Genomic DNA, 15,354 nt, shown 5'->3' with positions numbered 1-15,354 from the left:
ACATGTGTGGGATGAAAACATCCCATAGTGTTCTCTTGAAAGATGACCACAGGATATGGGTTTTGCCTTCTGACATGGCAGACGATTGGGTCTCTCCACACCCCTTTATGAGTGCTCCCCACCCAGAGCGTCCGGCCCAAACCCAGCGCTCCAAACCCAGTGCCCTATGTCTGTGCAGGGTTTGCCTTGCCTGAGGCCCTGGGGCTGCTGCGCCTGGCACACGCCTCTGCCTTGTCGAGGACCTGAGACCCAGCTGTTTGGTGGGAAAGAACATTTATTTGCCTGTCGGGGTCCTTGCCCCAGCAGGATCCAGGGGAACCCTCAGGATGAACGGCGTCGGCGAGCGAGAGAGAGAGAGAGACCAGACCGGGATGTGCCGCAGAGTCTGGCAGTTGCTTTATTTTTCACCATTGCCTTTATACCCTAAGTTGGTACACTTCTAAGGGGCAGATAAGCACAAAGACTTAGTTTAACATTACATCAGCTTGTCCTTCACGAAACCAGGTGTGCTCTGTATATTTTTTGTTTATGAGAGTCTTTCCCCTGGTTAAAATTAACAATTATCTTATTGTTTTTACACTAGGGCTAAACTCTTATTTTTCTAAATCTTTAACTATATTAACAATAGTTTCTACTGCACAACCTCAGCACATTAACAGCAATCAAACGTTGATCCAATAACCACTTTTAAAATAATATTTTTTGTGTTCTCTAATAGGGCTTCCTCACCCCCCAAAGGACTCTGTGCCTATTTAGGGCCTTTTTTATGGTTAATTTCTATGTATAATATCTTTTGGCTTTCAGGCCTGTTGACAATTTATGGCTTGCACCTGGTGTAACTTTAAGCAACTTCAGTAGCCAACCCTGTCTTTTTTGTGGTTAGTCTATTTTCTTTCTATTAGGTGTCATCTCCATGGGAACTAGGTAGGATTACATTTTTACAGAACAGAAATGCAAAGGATTGCAAAAACAGCAGATATAGCACAAAACAGGCTCTTAGTCTAAAAGTTAATTACCTGCAAGAAGTCACCAGCTAATCTCTTGCAATGGGAGCACACATTTATCAAACAAGCCAAAATGCCAGCAAAAGGGTTTAAATTGAAGCATTTCCTTCATCCCTGGCCCCTTCATAGGGTACCAGCATCTAGGAAATTTATTAATTAGGATTTTAAGTTGGTCTTTATTCAATGAAAGAGGAGCAGGAGAGCTCTCGGCAGGCAACACAAGAATCTTCAGCAGGGCAAACAACAACAACAACAGAAAAGGGGGGAGGATACAGGGTGGGGTAGAGGCCGAGGCTAACCTGGAGGGTCCCTTGTATCCTGAACAGCCTCACGTGTCAGGTTTTTTCCTCATGACCTTGTCATGGATGGGATCTCCCACAATGGCTCCCGGCCCTTTTCTGAGCACACAAAAGCTCAGCCACTACAGCCCCTCTCCTGTAATTGAGTTTAGTTATTGGTGCCGTGAAGTCTCGCTTAGAATAGCTGACCATCTCTGAGTAGCCGACTCAGAGTCCCAGCAGAGAGCAGCAGAGGGAGAGGGACACGCTGAGGGAGCCTCTGGTCAGTGGCTGGCGGTTTCTGGCTTCACAGACCGCCCACCCCAGGCTGCACTCTATCCTGGCTGCCACAGTCACTGCAGAGCACCCTGGGTGCTGTGCGGAGTACCTGCTTGGCTTTGGGTGTCTGCCACTGGGAGCTGTGTGCACCTGCTGAGTGTCTGTGTCCTTTTCCAGGACGATCAGTGATTGGACATCGTCGAACGAGAAGGCAGTGGCGTCTTTGCTGCACACGCTGGAGACGCTGAAGTCTGAATTGGGCACGTCCAGCTCTTGCCGGGTGAGACCAACTTTCTTGTTCACTGTGGCCAGTCCTGCCTACCCCCCATCAGCCTGTTTTACGGTTGGCTGAGGGCACTGTCCATGGTACCCACGGTGGCACTGGTCTGTCCTGCCCTGTGGCTGATGGCCTGGCCCATCTGCTGACCCTGCACTTGTGCTGAGACCCTGGGCTGAAATTGAGCTGCCCATCAGCTGTGTAGGGGGCCTTCAGGAGTCCTGACTGCTGCTATGCATTCCTGACAGAGTTCTGTGACAGGTAGGACAGTGCAGGCAGCAGGAGGGCTGACCCGCCATGCCCACCAGCCTGGAAAGAATGAGCCTGTCCTGAGGGGGCCCTTTGGGATGAGCATGCTCTTCCCACAGCCCTTCATGCACTACTCCTGACAAAGGCGCTGTCAGAGCGGGTTGTGTTTCCTAACACGCTTCCCTGGCCGATGCCTAAAGGAATGTGACTTGATGCACTCTGCCCAGCCCCTCAGGCTTGCCACCAAACGCAAATATGTTTAAAGTTCAAATCCCTGGAAATAGCCAGCAATGCAAGCCACAAGTAGTGTGCATGCCTTTTAACTAAACACTCTCAGACACTGATCTTGTTTTCGCCTCAAGAAGAAAACAGCGGCAGAGCTGCAGATCCAGCTGGTGGATGTCCTGCTGAAGGACAATGAGTCCCTGAGCAGAGCACTCAGCACAGTGACGCGGGAGAAGGCGGAGCTGTGCAAGGCCTTGTCACGGCTGGAGAGGACACACCGGGCTCCGAGGACCTTGCAGGAGGGCTGCACTCGCAAGGTATGCTCCAGGGGCCCCGGAGGCCTCGGGCCACACCCGGCATGCCGGCTCTGTTCACGGATAGCGATGTGTGCACACCCCTGTGACCCTCCTCGGGACATGGTGCCTGGCACCTGCTCATGAGAAGAAATTTTGACCAAGAATTGAATAATCTGATGAATTTTCTTAGAGTTTTATTTGACTTTCGTCTGGTGAAAATAATAGATAATTTTCCTGGTTGTGTCATTTGATAGACACTTTCTCAGGAGTGCCTTGTTTTTTTTGTTTTTTTATATTTAGGTTTCCTGTTGGCAATTTGCTTTTATTACTTTTTTTTTTTTAAAAACAATGGAAATGTTTCCAAATAATTTTAAAATTTACATTCAGTTAACTCTGCCTCTTGGTAGTGTGATGGCCACCTCTAAGTGGGATCACGGGGCTGGGGCCTTTGAGGGGCCATTCGCTTCTTTTGGAAAGCACTGGAGGTCCATCAGGTGGAGCGTCCACAGCTCAGTCCTATCCATTATTGAGTGGCCCTGCCTGGCACGAACGCGCCTCAGCTTATAAGTGTGGACACGGGTTCCTTTCTCTGTGTAAACACCCAACTGGGGCATTGCTGTGTCCAGTGCTCACTGTGTTCAGTGTCCAGAGCATTCCAGAACAGCTGCCTTTCAGTAGGGTTCCAGCTTCTCTGCATCTTTGCGTTTAGTGTTTTACCTGTCATCTCGGCAGAATGCTGATAGATGTGGCGTGGTGTCTGAGGATCTTCTTTGGAGAAGTGTCCATTAAAGTCTTTTGCCTCTTCTTCAGTTGGATCATTTGTTTTCTTATTGTTGAATTTTGAGAGTTCTTTACATGGTCTGGATATAGCTCCTTTGTCAGAATTATAATTTGCAAATATTTTCTCCCCATCTGAGTTTGTTCTCCTGTGTCGTGTCCTTTGCAGAACAAAAGCCTTTAATTTTGATGCAATCCTGTATCAGTTTGTTCTTGTATGGGTCCTGCCAAGAGTCCTAGAGTTGTTCTTTTTATGTTTAGGTCCATGATCTGTTTGCAGTTCGTTTTGTTTTGGTTTGAGGTAGGTAGAGGCCTGTTTTAACGCCTGTTGATATCCGACACTCCCACACACTTTGTTGACAAGATTTCCCTTTCTCCCTGAGTTGTCCTTGTACCTGTGTCCAAAGTCATTCAACAATATTTGTGTCTTTATGTCTGGATTCTTTGTTCTGTCCCACTGGTCTATATGTCTGTTCTTCATGAGCTGCCTGATTAATGTAGATTTATATTATGTAGAAAAGGCAGAGGAACCAAAGATCAAACTGCCAACATCATTGGATCATAGAAAAAGCAAGAGAATTCCAGAAAAACATTTGCTTGTGTTTTATTGACTACACCAAAGCCTTTGACTGTGTAGATCACAACAAAGTGTGGAAAATTCTTAAAGAGATGGAAATACCAGAAAACCTTACCTGCCTCCTGAGAAATCTGTATGCTGGTCAAGAAGCAACAGTTAGAACTGGACATGGAACAACAGACTTGTTCCAAATTGGGAAAGGAATACGTCAAGGCTGTATGTTGTCACCCTGCTTATTTACATGCAGAATACATCATGCAAAATACCAGGCTGGATGAAGCACAAGCTGGAATCAACATTGCAGGGAGAAATATCAATAACCTCAGATGTGCAGATGACATCACCCTTATGGCAAAGAGTGAAGAGGAACTAAAAAGCCTCTTGATGAAAGTGAGAGGAGAGTGACAAACCTGGCTTAAAACTCAACATTCAGAAAACTAAGATCATGGCATCTGGTCCCGTCACTTCATGGCAAAAAGATGGGGAAACAATGGAAACAGTGAGACACTTTATTTTGGGGGGCTCCAAAGTCACTGCAGATGGTGACTGCAGCCATGAAACTAAAAGATGCTTGTTCTTTGGAAGAAAAACTATGACCAACCTAGACAGCATAGTAAAAAGCAGAGACATTACTTTGCCGTCTAGTCAAAGGTCTGTCTAGTCAAAGCCATGGTTTTTCCAGTAGTCATGTATGGATGTGAGAGTTGGACCATAAAGAAAGCTGAGTGTTGAAGAACTAATGCTTTTGAACTGTGGTGTTGGAGAAGACTCTTGAGAGCCCCTTGGACTGCAAGGAGATCCAACCAGTCCATCCTAAAGGAAATCAGTCCTGAATATTTATTAGAAGGACTGATGCTGAAGCTGAAACTCTAATACTTTGGCCACCTGATGTGAATAACTAACTCATTGGAAAAGACCCTGATCCTGAGAAAGATTGAAGGCAGGAGGAGAAGGGGACAACAAAGGATGAGATGGTTGGATGGCATCACCGACTCGATGGACATGAGTTTGAGCAAGCTCCAGGAGTTGGTGATGGACAGGGAAGCCTGGCACATGCCATGGGGTCGCAAAGAGTTGGACACAACTGAGCAACTGAACTGAACTGACTGATAGATATTATGGTCAGGTAGTGGAATGCTCCATTTTTTTTTCTTCTTTTTCAAGTGATTTGGTTAGGCTAGTTCCTCTGTTCTTCAATATATATTTTAGAATCTTGCTGGTTGTTTTGACTGGAATTGCATTCTGTACATCAATGTGGGAAGAATTAGAAAGGTAAAATGGTACAGCCACTTTGGAAAACAGCCGAGCAGTTCCTCAGAACAGATGAGGCTGCTGTCTTCATCCTGCAGTCCTGCCTCTAGGGCCTCCCTCAGGAGAAATAAAAATACAAATATGTCCACATGGAAACTTGTGCACAAGCTTTCTTATTGCCATTATTCATCCTTCCAAATGTAGGAATAATCCAAAAGTTCATGAATTGATAAATGTGTAAGTAAAATGTGGTATATCAATAAATGGGGGCTTCCCTAGTAGCTCACTGGTTTAAAAATCCACCTGCAATGCAGGAGACCCCGGTTCGATTCCTGGGTTGGAAAGATTCCCTGAAGAAAGCATTGGCTACCCACTCCAGTATTCTTGGGCTTCCCTTGTGGCTCAGATGGTAAAGAATCTGCCTGCAGTGCAGGAGACCTGGATTTGGTCCCTGGTTTGGAAGATCCTCTGGAGGAGGGCATGGCAACCCATTTCAGTATTCTTGCCTGGAGAATCCCCATGGACAGAGGAGCCTAGCGGGCTGCAGTCCATGGGGTTGCAAAGAGTTGGACACAACTGAGCGACTAAGGACAGCACACAATACATATCCATAAATGGAGTACTATTTGTCAACAAAGGTCTGTCTAGTCAAGGCTTTGGTTTTTCCAGTGGTCATGTATGGATGTGAGAGTTGGACTATAAAGAAAGCTGAGTGCCAAAGAATTGATGCTTTTGAACTGTGGTATTGGAGGAGACTCTTGCAAGTCCCTTGGACTGCAAGGAGATCCAACCAGTCCATCCTAAAGGAGATCAGTCCTGGGTGTTCATTGGAAGGACTGATGTTGAAGCTGAAACTTCAATACTTTGGCCACCTGATGCGAAGAGCAGACTCATTTGAAAAGACCCTGATGCTTGGAAAGATTGAGGGCAGGAGGAGAAGGAGACAACAGAGGATGAGATGGTTGGATGGCATCACTGACTCAATGGACATGGGTTTGGGTGGACTCCAGCAGTTGGTGATGGACAGGGAGGCCTGGCGTGCTGCAGTTCATGGGGTCGCAAAGAGTCGGACACAACTGAGCGACTGAACTGAACTGAAATAGGAATAAAGGACTGATGAGTGCTACAGTGTGGGTAAGCTTTGAAAACATTACGACAGGTGAAAGAAGCCAGTTCCCAGAGATGACATTATGTGTAGGCTCCATTGGTACGAAATGCCCAGAACAGACAATTGCAGGGGCAAGATGGTAGGTTGTTAGTGGCTGGAGGGAGGCAGTGGGGAGTGAGTGCTGAGGGCACACGGCTCTGGGTGATGAAACTGGGAAGTGGTGATGGTTGCACAACCCGAAGAATATACCAGAGCCAGTTCAGTTTCACACTTTGCATTCTAAGTTGCTTCAGTCATGTCTGACTCTTTGTGACCCCACGGACTGTATCCCGTCAGGCTCCTCTGTCCATGGGATTCTCCAGACAAGAATACTGGAGTGGGTTGCCATGCCCTCGTCCAGGGGATCTTCCCAACCCAGGGATCGAACCTGTGTCTCTTATATCTACTGCATTGGCTACCAGGTTCTTTACCACTAGTGCCAGTTCAGTTTCACCCTTTAAAAGGGTAAATTTTATATTTTGTGAATTATGAAGCAAATTTTTTATTAAGCATTTGGGCAGAATTGACATCTGTAACTGTACTTGAACTGTCTTGAATCTTCCTATCTGTGTACTTTCATGTCCATGTGTTCAGATCAATTAAAATTCTTTTTCTAAATGTGTTGTAGCTATCAGCCTGCAGATCCTGTACACATTAGGTTAGATTTTTACATGAAGAACTCATTTTTTAGGGGGCTGTTGTAAATGGTACTTTTCTAGCTTTCTGGGTGTTCGTGGCTGGTGTGCAGAAACGTGATTGATGTTCACAGACCCACCTTGCATTCTGCAATCTTCCAAGCCTTACTTTTTGGCCCCCAGAGCCTATCTGTAGGATCTTCTACCTGGGCAATCTTGTCATATGCACATGGGGTCTGTTTCCTTCTTTCTGCTTGGCATGGCTATGATTTCCTGTCCTTGCCCCCTGCCAGGCTGGAGAGGACACCCAGCCCCGTCCCATCCCAGGTGGAGCCTGTCTTCCCCTGGAAGATGATGCCCTGGGGTTAGTTTGAAGAGGCTCCCTCCAGTTCCTGGTTTGCTGGGGCTTTTGTCATGAGTGGATGTCGGACTCTGTCGTGCTTTTTCTTCTTCTGTTGGTGTGATAGTTTGGTCTTTCTTGTTTCATCTCTTAATATGGTGAAGTCCATTGATTGTTGAATCTGGACTCTCTCGTTGTTCCAGGAAAACCCCAACCGGGTCACGATGTATTTTTCTCTCCATGTGCTGCTGCGTCTGTTTGCTTACATATTGTTGTGCATTTCTGTGTCCGATTTCAGGGGGGATTTTAATCTGGACAGGTTTTTTGTTGTCTCTGGTTTTGGCCTTATTAACGAGCTGGGACATTTTCCCTCCTCTTGTTTTCTGGAAGAGAGCATGTGGAGCTGGTGGCTGTTTCTTCTTTAAACGTTGGCTAAATGCACCATTTGTGTCTAGTATCTTCTCTTGCAGAAGGTTTTAGTGACGTGCATGCTTATTTCTGGTGCTGCGGGGCAGAGTGTCCTGTCGAGGCTGGGTGGGTCCCGTTGGCGTGGGGTCTATCTTTCAGTTCTGTCCAGTTCCAGTCTGTCAGTGTGAAGCTCTGTGGAAGGCAGAGCCCTCTGTGCTTGTGACGTGGGGCGCATCCACAAGCAGACGCATGGCTGCTCCTTGGCAGGGGGGGTTATAAGGCGAGGGCTGCCATGGGCACAGAGCCTGGCTCTCTGCCCCTCTGGCTACTGCGCGGGGTGTGTTTTGAGGCTTCTTGTTCAGGGCACCCTGGGTGGACTAAAGGCGAGGTCTCCTGGGATGCTTTTGTCTCTCCTGTGGAAGTTAGCCAATCAGGAAAGTAAAGGAGTGAGTGAGTCAGAGGCGGCTGGGGGCGAACTGACATGGGAGTCTCCTTCCTGTCGAGGTGCCCTCTGTCCCTGAAGCGTCTCCTTCCAGGGAGGCCAGGCTGTATTAGAGCCTTGAGCATGGTCTCTGCCTTCTGCCCAGCAGGGAGGTGGCACAGCTCAGCACCCGCCTCCTCCTGGTACTGCCGTGCATGGCGGGCCATGGCCAGGCTGCCGTGAAGGCCACTGAGCACAGGACCCCAGCAAGGGCTCCCACTTACCCTCCGCCTGGGCAACAGGAAGCTTCTGGCCATCTGTGTGGGTGGCAGCCTAGACGCCCCCTGTAGGTCCTCCTTCTGTTTATGTGTCCCCTCTGGAGCTGCAGGGTGCTCAGCACAGCAGGTGTCAGGCCGTGCCACCAATGTGGGACGATGTCCCCTCTTCACAGCATGGCCCCCCGAGGTGCCCAGGGTGTGTGGTTCCACAGGACTGGAACAGAGCCAGCTATCTGCATCTGCTGGAAGTTGGCCTTTCTAGGACCAGAGAGGATGAGAGTATCTAGTAGGCTTAAAGCTTTGAATTCTCAAATGTTAAGGGTTTTGTTTTTAATAAAGATGTACCTTTTGTGCAATCATCCTTCAGTAAGTGGTGGGTCATAATCACCTCTGAGTGTTAACGATCTGTTAATAATCACGTGACAGTATGGGCACCACTGAGAAGAGGCTGAAGTAGGACCCAGGTGACCGGCACCCACCCAGACCCCCTGTGTCCAGAGGGCATGTGTGGGGGATGGCTCAGGGCTGGGAGCAGTCCCCACTGTGCAGTCAGACACTTTTCTCGAGATGCTCTTCCTGGAGAACGACTGTATAGACACACCATCTGTGGTCCTTGCAGAGGTCAGACAGGTCTGCCTGGAAGCAGGACAAGATGGTCCCACAAGGCTCAGCACGACACCCAGACCCAGCGCTGGACGCCGGTGCCTGCAGTGCCAAGGTGAGCGTGAGCCCGAGGGCAGTGTTAAGTGTGGGGATGCCATCTCCTGGCCGCTCCTGACTTGTTTATGTTTTTAGGCAAGTTTTAAGTTCACAACAAAATTGAAGGGAAATTACAGAGATTTCCCACCCCCAGCCCCCGAGCACCATCCACTTCCCCAAGATGGTGCGTGTGTTGTAGTCGATAGATCCATGTTGTCATCACATGGGGACCACTTTGGGGGCTGTACTGGCTGTAGGTTTGATGAGTATAAGACCACACATGTAAGACAACATGTACTCCCCAAGCCAGTGTCATGCAGAGTGTTTTTACTGCCTTACAGAGCCTCCAGGCTCCATCCATGGTGCCTCTTAAGATCTTGGGTTCGGGTGAAACCCCTGATGCCTTGAATCCCAGGGCGTTGTGTCTGCAGCCTGAGAAAACCCTCGGCCCACAGTTCACGCAATGTTTCTGACCATGAGGCCCAAGCTGTGGGCCTCTCAAGGGAAGCCCCGTCAGGATAGGACGCTGATGTCTGCCTGTGACCTCAGGATTCCCGCAGCCTCCCCTCCCTGGACGCCCATGGGCCTGGGAGCAGAGCTCCACCTGCCGCTAGACTCGTCCATGCTTGGTGGTTGATTCCTGGGCCCTCGGGCTCCTCCAGTGCTGGCAAAGCAACGTCTGCTCTGCGTTTTGTCTCATAAACCAGATGGAACTCTGAGCAGCAAGGTTGTTTCTGGTCACATGTCATGGGAGCCAACTCCTGTGATAATTTTCTGAGGAGAAAGTCTGGTTCTTTCAAAGCCCCTGGTGCAACAGCTCTGCTGTGGGGACTTCTGAGGGGGATGTCTCTGTCCTGTGACCAAGTTTCACTGTTCTTTTTCTTTTAGATGGAAAAGTTGTACCTGCGTTATTTGAGAGCAGAGAGCTTTAGAAAAGCCCTGATTTATCAGAAGAAGTACCTTCTGCTGCTCATTGGTGGCTTCCAGGACTCTGAACAGGAAACCCTGTCCATGATCGCCCACTTGGGGGTGTTCCCTTCCAAAGCAGACAGGAAGGCGGCGGAGTCCCGCCCCTTCACCAGGTTCCGCACAGCCGTCCGGGTGGTGATCGCCGTCCTAAGGTACTGCCTGTCTGCTAGTGTGAGGTCCTTCAGTCTTTAAACTCTACAGTTGTTTCCTCTTTTAAGATGAATGACATTTGAGGCCTTAAAATGTAAACGACCTTTACGTTCTGGAAACAACGTTGTGCAGAGCTACACCTTCTAAGACAGAAGGGTGTAAGGCTGCCTTTTTATTATAAAACAAAGCCTTCCCCTTAATGGGGCTCTTGTGATAACAGTCTGATCATGCTTAAAACTGTATTTCACTTCTTTGCATTTCAGTTTCTTATATTTTAGTCAAATCTGTTACATAAAGGTCACCATGTGCGCAGAAAGATGTGGCCCCCGCCCCCGCCTCAGGGTACCCCTGCCTACCTGGCCCTGTCCAGCCTCCAGTGTGTACGCAGGAGGTACTTTTGGAGTGGGGTGGACTCCGTGGTATGATGACAAGAAATTTTGACTGTTTCACAATTAACAGTGATGAAAATCTATTTCATTTTATAATTTTAATATCTGCTGTATTTCTAAAAATGTCTGTTCTACTAAGAACTGTGCATCTGTGTTGCCCACGGAAGTGCCTCTTCAGGCCACACTCACCTGTCTGCAAGAACGGGTGCCATGGGGTGAGCGGGGCACCCTTGGCTCTTTCCTGGACTGTGTGCAAAGGTCAGGGTTCCCAAGGCCCTCAAAGATGCAGCACCCTAGCTCGTTCAGCTGCACACCTGCTGGGAGCCCCCCCGTAGGGGTGGGGGCCTCCCTCTGAGTTCTTCTGAGGGCAGACCATTCACCCACCTGACTGTCACTCCGAAACCCATCTGTCGTATTTTTGGAGAGCCGACCCTGGGCCAGGAAGAAGGTCACATGTGGGTCAACACACAGCGGTGCCTCACAGCCTTGGGACCCAGCAGCAGCAGCAGTGCTGTGGGGGTGCTGCCGGGGGTAATTGAGGAGAGGGGTCTCGGGGTCCCCACACCGCTGCACTTCTGGTCCCCATGAGTTGATAAATGCATGGAGAGCGAGAGGCCAAGTGCGTTAGTGATGGAAGACGGCACAGCGAGCCAGACAGACCTGGAGCTGGCGGGGCTGGGAGCACAGGGCGCGGCGGGGCTGTGATTGGAACGGCTGGGAGTGGGGCGGGGCCTGGGGAGGTGCTGGCATGTGCCTGGGTGGGGCTGAGGGGCGGGGCTGGGAGCCGAGAGCCGGGGTAGGGCTGGGAGCGGCCTGGGGAGGAACTGCTGACCGCGCTCTCACTGCAGGGTGTGGTCAGGGCTAAATGTTCTTGGTTATTTAAACCCCGGCTTTGCTCTAGTTTTCAGTGTTTTTCTTCCTTTTTTTGTAGGTTACGCTTTTTGGTTAAGAAGTGGCAACAAGTAGATGGCAGAGGAGCCCTAGCACCAGGCCAAGCACTGCACCCAGGTACCTCCGACCCCAAATGTTTCAGCGGCAGGGTTCCTTCTCAGGGCCAAGTGGGAAGACGCAAAGCCCAGGGAGAGACCAGCGACTCAGCTAGTATGCTTGTCAGGAGGCTTAGGGATTGCGAAGGAAAATGGTTTTTATTTGGGCTACAGACACAGGTTTGTATAGTTAATGTTTATGAAGAAAGTGGTTCAGAGCAATGACTGAAGGATACAGAAATGCCGCATGTATTGACTAATACCTTATTTTCAATAAAAAGCCTTTCTGTTCCCTAAATGGAGTGAAGTTCTACTTCACTCAGGAAGCATGGCTGCATCCTTTGTTTCAGTCCCGTCCAGTCTGCGGTTGTCCGCTGCCACATCTGACCAGCCAGGCCCAGGTGTAGCCAGGCCACCTGGGCCATCTGCAGTGGTCAGTGCCCTGCACAGCCACTGGGCTTCCCTAGTGGTGCCTGTCAGCTTAGACTTCCACCCGTGAACCCTCACATCTTGAAATCAGATGGCTTCAAGGTTCTTCAGGAGGTTCCCCCACATCCCCTGCCTCTGAGGAACCTGGTGGTCTCCATCCAGGGTTTCTGCGTCTCTCACTCCTCAGAGCTGGGTGTGGGAGATCCACCCCAGGCCACCGGGCGCCCTCCTCTCTTCATCAGGGTGCTGAGCCCTCCTCCAGGATACTGCCCACCCAGATGCAGATGGTTAGGGTCTGCCCTGCAGGAGCAAAATGCAGGTGCTCAAAACTCAGGTTCCTTCTTGAGGTTTTTTAAATACAGTTTTTATAATGAATACTTTAAAGATGTCTTGAAATTGTCATGCAGGCTCTTAAAAGCTTGTAAATTTTAAATTTTAGTGGATGATCCTTTACAAAAACACATTTTTCTCTTTCCTTAATCCCTTTGTTGTTAAATATTTCTAGGGGAAGGATTCCTGGTACCACAGCGGCAGCAGTCTCCACCTGTCACCCGTGAATCCCCACCCACCCGAGACGTGTCTTCCAGCCAGGCCAGGGACCCTGTGCCAAAAGTATCACCACGCAGGAGGGAAAGGTGAGCAGAGGAACCTCAGCTGCTTTTCCACTACGGGGTCCTAGCTGTCGGCAGGGGCAAGTCTGCGGAGAATGAGGCTTTGTGCAGAAGTCTTCCTGGGCAGATTTGTGTGGGTGCCCAGGTCCGCCTCCAGTGGAAAGGCCCCCGGGCATGTGAACCCCCACACACATGCACGTACTCACTCACACACATGGAAGGGTTTGGTACTAGCTTTACTTAATCTCTCTTCTTTGAGATTTTCTTCTTTGGGGTTTTCGCACATTTAATATATCTTTATACTTAGGACTCACTTGGCAAGTGAGATGTTAGAGTGATAATGTTAAACATCTGTAAGTTATTTGGGAGAATAAGTGTTTTCAATTAGGCCTTGTAGTTAAATGGGAGAGTGTAATCCTGTTTAAAAATTCAAATGAGGAAAGGTTTCCTGGTAGGGTGGTGGGAGCTATGATTTTGTGAGACTGTCAAATGCTGTGGCCGTGGGGTCACATGCTGCGGCCATGGGGGGGATCGGCTATGTGCCGTGGCCTTGATCATCTTCATGATTCGCACCCCAATTTCCTGACCATGAGATTTCTCAGCCAAGCACTGCATGTAAGAGAAATGTGATTTCCATTTCCACTTCTCCAGATTGACACATAAGTAGTAATAATCGTATTCAAATGCTCAAGTATGATTTTAGAAGTCATTTATTTCATTCTTTTGACTATGACTTCTCCAGTATTTTGAACCTACCCATGAAGTGGGTAGAAAAGCTCAGTTTATGTCTGTGATGTTGGACCCACACTGGAGGCTTGGGCAGGTGTGTCTTCTGCTGTCTGCGAGTGCTTTCCTGGGACTCGGAAAGGAGCTATCAGAGCAAACACGTCCACCTCTGCCCCCAGGGTGGCAAGGATGAAACATGTTTGCTATCTCACTCCATGGCCTCTGGTTGGTGATGACACCTCCATTTGAACTGTGTGTTAAGAGTGTGACAATCTCGGGCATAACTGCTCTGACCGGAGGAGCCAGACCCACAAGTATGGGCAGCCTGTTGTGCTAGAGGCTGTGTTCTGCTCATGTGTGTCTCCACTGAGCATATCCTGCCAGTGCATGTGGTCCCTCCAAGAATTGTGTTTTGAAAGTCGTGGCCCCAGAGTGAGGCAGAGTGTACAGCCATGTGAGCCTGTGAGGACCCAGAAGCCTGGTTCTGTTCGAGGAGGGCCGGGACTCTCAGTACGGCTGTGGCCTCCCTGGGCCCAGGCTGGTGCTCCTCTGAACGAATAAGTGGTGGCCAAGGCCTTTTGTATGTGGATGGTGCTCAGGTGAGTAAGATGCTCACTGCCCTGGGAGGAAGTAGGCCGTGACATGGTCACTGGAGGTCAGGAGGAGAGGCAGCCACATGTGGGACGCTGGGCTGAACCAGGTGGGATGCTAGGAAGACTAGTGTGTGAAAATTTAGTGAATTAAATAATACACAATAGCTTTTAGTTGTCTTAAACTTGGAGACGTTGTAAAGAAGTTAGTTTCTAAAGGACAATGTTTTTTAAAGCCATACTTTCCCCTTGTAGTAAAGAAAAGATACAAAGATAGCATCCAGTTTACCCTGTTTCCCACTGGTGTCCAGTCCCAGCACCACTGCCTGTCACACTCCCTGCATTCTGTCTGCTGAGTTGACTTCTTGTTTGTCCCTTGGTTGTTTGTTGTTTGAAGATCCAGTCCACTCCCAAATCCCAGATCAGAAAGATCCCTGACTGCTTCTCAAGATCCAGAACATTCCTTGACGGAATATATTCACCACTTAGAAATGATCCAGCAAAGACTGGGAGGCATGCCACCAGGTAACCAAAGTCCTGTCTTCCCCCATGACCTGAGAGACCCGGGCGTGGTCAGACGTGGAGGTGGGTGGGATCCAGCCTGGTCAACCTTGTTAGTGTCTCTCCTGCTGACCAGCCGTCACTGAAGTACCAGAAGGAGGGTTGAGAGTGGAGACACCTGGGGGCTGGGGAGGGGTGAAGGGCACACCATGTGGGGGTCATGGACTCAAGCACCAGGTGGGCCTCTGGGCCTTCATCTCACACGCCCATTATGCTATGTTCACAGGGTGTCGTTTGTTCAGAGTTTCTCAACCCTCATAATTTAAACTACTGCGCGTCTTAATTGCTGTTCTTGTTTTCACCAAAAATAAGATTAATGCAATGATAGTGTTTTGAAATTGTGAAATTCTTCTTAAAAGACGTGAAGCCTTCTAACAAATTGTTTCCTCATTTCTCTTTGTGTTCAGATTCCACTTCAAAGAAGTCCTCCTGCCAGAAGATTAAACAGTGAATAAACTCCTCTGACAATTTTATTTGAGGAAGACATTTGATTTTCTGAGGGGAGCTTGTGCTGTGGCATGCTGAGTGCCAGCCCTGTGTCATCTGTTAAGTGTTCTCACCCTTACATTTTGCTGCGAAGCCAAATGGGGTGTTTTCTTTGTAATTCAGCACGTTTTGGCTTCTCATCTTGATGAGGTAGCCCCTTGGTTCTGTTTTGGTCACGCCTCCACGCCTACCTCCACAGAGGATAAGCAGAGGATGACTTCCTGTTTATTTTCTTAAAGTGTACAGCTGGAAACTTAGTTTAAAACAAAAACATTAAAAAAGAACAATAAAATTAAAGCCCTGATATACTTGTGAA

At 48.9% G+C, this 15,354-nt stretch overlaps 1 protein-coding gene across 11 annotated transcripts in view; it reads left to right on the top strand.

Annotated features, from left to right (window-relative positions):
* Positions 1 to 15,354, top strand: part of PCNT (pericentrin) — a 104,391-nt gene extending 89,037 nt beyond the window's left edge. For 10 of the 11 annotated variants that reach the window (XM_043873998.1, XM_043873997.1, XM_043873993.1 and 7 more), the window contains 8 exons: positions 1,739 to 1,841; positions 2,450 to 2,629; positions 9,062 to 9,160; positions 10,030 to 10,262; positions 11,581 to 11,657; positions 12,570 to 12,699; positions 14,389 to 14,516; positions 14,960 to 15,354. In XM_043873998.1, coding sequence (XP_043729933.1) covers positions 1,739 to 1,841; positions 2,450 to 2,629; positions 9,062 to 9,160; positions 10,030 to 10,262; positions 11,581 to 11,657; positions 12,570 to 12,699; positions 14,389 to 14,516; positions 14,960 to 15,003 — 994 coding nt within the window. In that variant the 3' untranslated portion in view covers positions 15,004 to 15,354. The remainder of the gene's footprint in view (positions 1 to 1,738; positions 1,842 to 2,449; positions 2,630 to 9,061; positions 9,161 to 10,029; positions 10,263 to 11,580; positions 11,658 to 12,569; positions 12,700 to 14,388; positions 14,517 to 14,959) is intronic. The other variant, XM_043873996.1, reaches the window with a different exon arrangement.

Source organism: Cervus elaphus, chromosome 19 (assembly GCF_910594005.1).
Source record: "Cervus elaphus chromosome 19, mCerEla1.1, whole genome shotgun sequence".
In the NCBI taxonomy this organism is placed as follows: Eukaryota; Metazoa; Chordata; class Mammalia; order Artiodactyla; family Cervidae; genus Cervus; species Cervus elaphus.
This window is presented reverse-complemented; position numbering and strand designations above follow the sequence as displayed.